Below are 6958 nucleotides of genomic sequence, written 5' to 3'. Positions count from 1 at the left end.
TTAAAAAAAAAAAAAAAAAAAAAGGAAAGGGATAAGGATGTTGACTATTTTGTAGGATTAAAATAAAGCCATTTTGTTATTGAAGAGCTCCGTGAAAGGGGTAATGTTAATGATGCTTGGAGGATATTCAATGAGATTATCATCAACAGTCGGTTTGTTCTAGCAACAAGCATTGTTAATTTTATTCTTAGTGGTTACTGGAAAGTGGGAAGACTAGCTGAAGCCGAGAATCTATTTCAGAGCATTCAGAAGGGGAGTTTCACAGGGTTACCTGATGTCTCAACATACACCATCATGGTTGATGGATACTGCAAACAGGTTAATATTATAAAGGCACTCTATGTATTTGAAGAAATGTTGAAACATTGAAGACTGTTTAGGTGGATTGATTAAAAGTTGGTATATTTCCCATACAAAGTGTTCTCTTGCATAGCTAATAATGGCAAGTTCATTAACTTGGATGGGGTAGATGTTGGATATGTATATTATCTGGAGGAGGAACTTTAATTGCAGTTTTAAGGTAAAGCCTCCCTGCGAAGGATGTTTTTCCGAATGTCACTCCCATTTATTATTTAGGAGAATTTAGTTATAAGCAATATGGATAAAACCTCAAGCCCGACCAATTGTAGTTCAAATTTGAGCTTAAATTTCTAAAGAACCTGCCATGTTCAGTCGGTTGGAATATTTAATTTTAGTGGGATATGACAAAAGAGAGGGGACAACTATTTTGGTAAAGCTCCTCAGTGAGGAGTTAACCAAACAACCGATTGGAACCAAACTTTCATTAATGCCAGTTCTATTCCCTTCATGAACAATCGGTGATTAATCTCTTTCGTTTATGATCTCCTCTTCTTCCAAGAACAATAGAGGATCTACAATCTCCATTAGTGACTTGGTTGGTTGAATTGAAATGATGATGGCTGAGACGAGTAATGATGCAAATATCGGACATGAGCCAAAGGATGGCTGGCCTCCGGATCGTGGTGGACAGGCTTTGATTACTGATTTTCTGAAACCAGAATTTTCAAGGAAGGATTCTAGATCGGCTTCTGCTACTAATGACACTAGATCTGTAGAAGGAGGTGAGGATGATAGGGTTAGGGATGCAGAAGAAAATAGGGAGGAGGTGCGACGATCCTACTCTACCGTGGTGGGACGTGCTTTGCCGGAAGTGGAATCTTTGCCCGATCCCATTCACGCTGGAGCCTACACCAAAATCATAATCCCACAAGATGCCTATGAGGAAAGACTGCTACAGTTCAGGTTTGCATTGATAGGGAGGATGAACTTTAGATACCTTTCAATGGATGACATTCGAAAGGAGCCGAAGGAGAATTGGAATCTAAAAGGCGGAGTGAAGATGGCTCCTATGGGGAAGGGGTATATTCTTTTTCAATTTGAAAGAGAAGGAGACATGGCAGCCATGTGGAAACGAAGTCTTACAAGAATCCGTGGGCAGGTCATCAGATTCCAGCCTTGGAAGGCAGATTTTGATGTTCATGCCAAGAACGTCAAAACCAAGTTGGTTTGGATCAGATTCCCTGACCTGCCACTTGAATACTGGCACGAGAAGATTCTGCTAACAATGGCTAAGGCATCAGGGAGACCTGTGGCACTGGATAGACGCACTCAATCTACGGCAATGGGCACCTTTGCGAGGGTCCAGGTAGAGGTCGAGATTGGAGCTACCAGACTCGAAGAAATCCAAATAGAACGAAGGCAACCAAGAACTAATGAGACATTCTGGTTCAAACAAAATATTATATATGAAGATGCCTTGATCAGATGTGGTTTCTGCAAAAAATGGGACACTCTGTCGATGTATGTAGGGCGAGGAGGGAAGCAGAGACCAGGAAGGAGTCGCAGCGCAAAGAGACTATTCCAGGGGTGACCTATGCAGATGAAGAGGATGGCGTCCATAGCAATGGTCACCGGAAAGAGAGCAGTGGCCGCCGGGATGAGCAGATTTCGATGACTGGTGCGTCTAATTTGGAAAGATTTTCTTTCCTTTCGAAGGAACGATCTCCTTCCATTTTTGAATCGCACACTTTAAGGAACATTGAAGGAAAATCAGTTATGGATAATTTGAATGGAGACATACAAATCTGCCTTCCATTAGAAGAAGAAAGGAATAAGGAAGGAAATATTCTAGAGGGGTGCGTTTTTGAACAAATCAATGAAGGGGAGAATGACTTGGATGATGGGGTGGACTTTATGGCTGGATCTGATAACGGGTTTGTTGGTGGAAATGGGGCCCTTATGGGTCACCGTACCTATTCCCAACCCATAGGAAATAACGCCTCTTCTCCTCGAGAGGCTGAAAATGACACGAATAGGGCCATGCACGAGAAGGACTCTTCAAGCCTAATTTACACTGGACATGGCAGTGGTGATCGAGTGATGGCTCTGAGTAGGCATGGCGAGCATCATGAGACTGGTAGGTGCCAACCAATGCAATGGTACAATAATGTCATCTTGTCATTCAATCCCCTCGAGATTAATGGTGGCACGGTGGTGGTTAATCATAAGGAGGTAGAGCAGATAGACAAAACTCTCTGCGAGAGGGAGGCATTGGATCTAGTTCCTGGAAGACAGGGAAAGGGGAAACACCTGGCCAATACAGAGCAGACTTTGCGAAAGTTTGGCCATATTGCTTCATCAAAAAATAGTAAATGAAAGCCCTCTATTGGAATATTAGAGGGATAAAGAAGGCTGCCGCAAGGTTAGCTTTGAGGAATATTTTAAGGGAAAAAAGGCCTGATTTCCTTTGCATCGCCGAACCTATGATTCCCTCCGACGCCTTTCCTATGTTGTTCTTCAACAAGTTGGGTTTCGACCCTAATTTCATCCATAACGAGCGAGTAGGCGCGTCTCAAATCTATGGCTGATTTGGCAAAGAGGTGTAGCAAAGCCTGTTGTGCTATCGTCTTCTGAGCAGCAAATCTCTATCTCTGTGCAATGGGCTCAGGAAATTTTCATCTTATCTGTAGTGCACGCCAAATGCCTAAGAGCTGCTAGAAGAGAATTGTGGACCGACTTGGTGGCAACCCATCCTGGGTCGAATACTCCTTGGATGATTTTTGGAGACTTCAATGTCACCCTTCTCTCCTCTGAAAAAAGGGGGCCGGGAATTTTCAACTTAGGGTCAGCGGGAGATTTTGGCGCAATGGTGGATACATGCTCGCTAATTCAAGTTCCTTCGCAGGGAAGGAAATTCACATGGACTAATAACAGGAGAAGGGGCCATGTGTCTGCAGTGCTTGATCGAAGCTTTTGCAATGATGCTTAGATTTCTTTTTTTCAAGAATGTCACCAATTTGTCTTGTAGAGAGTGGCGTCAGACCATGCTCCCATTTTGGTGGTGTCTGAAGGTTCTGAAAGACCAAAAGACTGTCCGTTTGGATTCCAGAGGTTCTGGACAGAACACAAGGGCTTTCTAAATGCAGTTAAGACCTCCTGGGAGAATGACATTTCTGGATCGCCAATGCTGGTTATGGCTCAAAAATTAAAAAGATTGAAGGTCTTCCTGCACTCTTGGGTGAAAGAAAATTTTTCAAATTTTAATTTGGAGATGATGGAGGCAAAAAAATGCATGGAGGAGATCCAGACCGAAATTGACAGAGATGGGATAAACGACTCAATTTATGCCAAAGAAGCTGATGTAAAGACCAGATACCTGAAGGCCATGAAAAATTATGAGAAATTGTGGGCTGAAAAATCTCGTTCTAGATGGAGGGATCAAGGAGATAGATGCTCAAAACTTTTTCACATCTCAGTGAAGATACGGCGAATGAAGAACTCCATTAAATCTCTGAAGATGGATGATGGGACCCTGATCTCTGATAAAGAGCAGATCAAGGAATTCATCACGGGATATTATGAGCATTTTCACAAAGGTATTCCCCTTACCAATCACATGGATTTATTGCAATGCATTCCAAATGTTTTGGAAGAATGGGATAGAGGTCGATTAGATGGTATTCCCTCTGACACTGGGATCAAGAGTGCGGTGTGGGATCTTGATCTAGATAGTGCTCTTGGTCCAGATGGATTTCCTGGAGCTTTTTATAAATCATGTTGGGACATCATGTCTTCAGATGTGTGCAAGGCTATCCGATGGTTTTTCAGAACCGGTTTCATACCTTACGGAATTAATAATAATTTCCTGGTCTTGATTCCTAAAATTGAAGGAGCACTATCCCTGGACAAATTCAGGCCGTTGTGCATGGGAAATGTTTTTTGCAAAATAATATCAAAGGTTCTGGCTATGCTATTATCGTGTGTTCTTCCAAAATTTTTTCTGAGGAGCAGGGGGCCTTCCAGAAAGGGAAGATCATTCATTCCAACATATCTCTAGCCTCGGAGCTGGCCAACATGATGTTTGCATCCACAAGAGGTGGAGGTATGGGTTTAAAAATTGATATCCAGAAGGACACCATCTCTTGGAATTTTATTTTCCATGTTCTGAGGAGATTTGGCTTCTCTGAAAAATGGATCTCTTGGATCCATCAGATCCTTGTTTCTGCCAGAATATCAGCTTTGCTAAATGGTGGCCCTGTTGGATACTTCGGTGTGGAGAAGGGTCTGAGACAAGGAGATTCGATCTCGTCGATGCTGTTTATAATTGCTGAAGAGGTTCTTTGTAGAGGCTTATTTGAGCTCCTAGCCAATAACATCATTAAAGCTCTATCGGGTCCTCGTGGTGCTATTATCCCTACACATAGTCTATTTGCTGATGATGTATTCATCTTCTCAAATGCATCTATCAGGTATGTTAAAAATCTCCATATTTTTCTCTCTAAATACCAGAGCTTCTCCAACTAGAAAATAAATTTAGACAAAAGCAAGCTTTTCTTGGGATCTGTTCCTACCCCTAGAAAGCAAGCCATTGCGGAAGAGCTTGGTATCTCCATTTGTAACTTCCCCACCCGCTATTTGGGGGTCGAGATCTTTAAGGGAAGGGTGAAAAAGGAGTCGCTAATCCCCATTCTGGATAAAGTTAAAGGGTGGCTAGCAGGATGGAAAGGGAAGATTTTGTCCATGGCTGGACGAGTGGAATTGGTCCGCTCAGTGATCTTGGGAATGATGAACCATAGTTCAGCCGTATATTGGTGGCCTTCATCCCTTATTGCAACAATGGAGAGGTGGATGAGAAATTTTATCTGGACAGGTGAGATTGATACTGCAAAAAAAATATCAGTCAGATGGGATCTGTGTTGTAGGCCTAAGGATGAAGGTGGGTTGGGGCTGCGAAGGCTCAGAGACATAAACAAAGCCATGCTCTGTAATATGGTCTGGAGGGTCAAGCATGAGAAATCCTTAGCATGCAAATTCTTAAGGGCGAGATTCCTGAGGGGTGATGGTTCCTTCAAAAAGTCCTATAAGCCTTCTTCGATTTGACCTGGCTTTAGGAATATGTGGGATTTCGTGTCCTCCAAAGAAGCCTGGACGATTGGAAATGGGAAAAAACATTAATTTCTTGTCGGATAAATGGTTGGGCGGAAAATCCATCCTAGAGCTAGTTGGCCTGGAGGGAGAGTCGAGTCTTCACTGCAAGGGAAAGGTCAGTGACTTCATTGACAATTTCAAATGGAAATAGCCAAATGTTATCTCCCCTTTGCTGCATAATATTTTTGAGAAAATTCGAACCATTAAAATTCCCTCTTATACCTGTGAAGATATGTGCTTGTGGAATCTATCATCTGATGGGATTTTCAAATCTAATTCTGCCTGGGAAGATATTAGGATCCGTAACCCGAAAGTGTATGGTTCTCTCTGATTTGGGGCAAAAAGATGCAACCCAGGGTGTCTATCTTTGGTTGGAGAATGGTGCACGACAAGCTCCCTACAGATGACGCTGTTCAAAAGAGGGGCATAGACCTTGTCTCTAAATGCAACTTATGTGGAATGGAGGCTGCGACATCGACTCATATATTCCTTCAATGCTCCTACTCAGAAGATATATGGCTCTTTTTTTGTGGGTGCTTCAATGTGCCATGGAAGAAAGCTGGAACCATGCCCGATTTCCTCAAATGGTGGAGAAGAAAACAGAAATCTGTTTGCTGCAAAGAGGCGTGGATCATGGGGTTACTAATAGTGGCTGATCATATTTGGCGTGAAAGAAATAGTAGAAGGCATGATGGCAAGGCAAGACCGGCAAGATACCTGAAGCAGATGATTCTAGAGGATATACAATTCGCAAAGCCAAGAACCAAAGGTGAAGTTAAGACAACGACTGATCTCATTTGCTGCAGGAAGCTTGGTATTCCGATTCAGCGTTCTCCCCCTCAATCGATCTTAAAGGTTTTCTGGTGCAGACCCGAGGTAAATTGGATTAAATTGAATTTTGACAGAAGCTCAAGGGGGAACCCAGGTCGCGCAGGTGCAGGCGGGATTTTTCGTGATCACAGGGGAGGCATTATTGACTCCTATAAAATTTTTATGGGAGTCTCGGAAGCCTTCGAAGCTGAAATCGAAGGCCTTATGGTGGGGCTGATGCGTGCTCGGGAGCTGGGCATTACATGTCTGTGGGTAGAGACGGATTCTAGTGCTGTTGCAATCTCTATCCAGCAAAAGAAAATTCCATGGTTTGCATTGCAGAGATGGATCTTCCTGCAGCCATATTTGGAGAGTATCACATGGAAAATAACTCACAACTTCAGAGAAGCAAACTCAATTGCCGACTACCTGGCTAGAGATGCGGCGAAGACAGGGATATCAGCCACAAATATCGATTTCCCTGCCCACATTAAGGATCTTATTAGAAGAGATGCCGAGGGTAGGCCAAACTATAGATTTGATTAGTGCGCTTCTCTTTCCTCTGCTGATGGCAATGCCGAAGGTGGGGGTCAAGGAACCGATTTTATTTTTACTTCAATCTATTTTTTCAGTTTGATGTAGCTATGTCATTTTTTCCCATTTTTCTTCATTTTAATATAATGATTTTCTAGCCAAAAAA

At 42.8% G+C, this 6958-nt stretch overlaps 1 protein-coding gene across 1 annotated transcript in view; it reads left to right on the top strand.

The window, feature by feature from the left end:
* LOC122064145 overlaps positions 1–369 on the top strand; it is a 4935-nt gene extending 4566 nt beyond the window's left edge. The window contains exon 3 of the mRNA XM_042627851.1: positions 86–369. Within this exon, the coding sequence (XP_042483785.1) occupies positions 86–369 (284 nt within the window). The remainder of the gene's footprint in view (positions 1–85) is intronic.
* The last annotated feature ends 6589 nt before the right edge of the window (positions 370–6958 follow it).

The sequence above is a fragment of the Macadamia integrifolia genome, chromosome 2 (genome assembly GCF_013358625.1).
Source record: "Macadamia integrifolia cultivar HAES 741 chromosome 2, SCU_Mint_v3, whole genome shotgun sequence".
Taxonomy (NCBI): Eukaryota; Viridiplantae; Streptophyta; class Magnoliopsida; order Proteales; family Proteaceae; genus Macadamia; species Macadamia integrifolia.
Note: the sequence above shows the minus strand (reverse complement) of the source record. Positions and strands in the feature narration are given on the sequence as shown.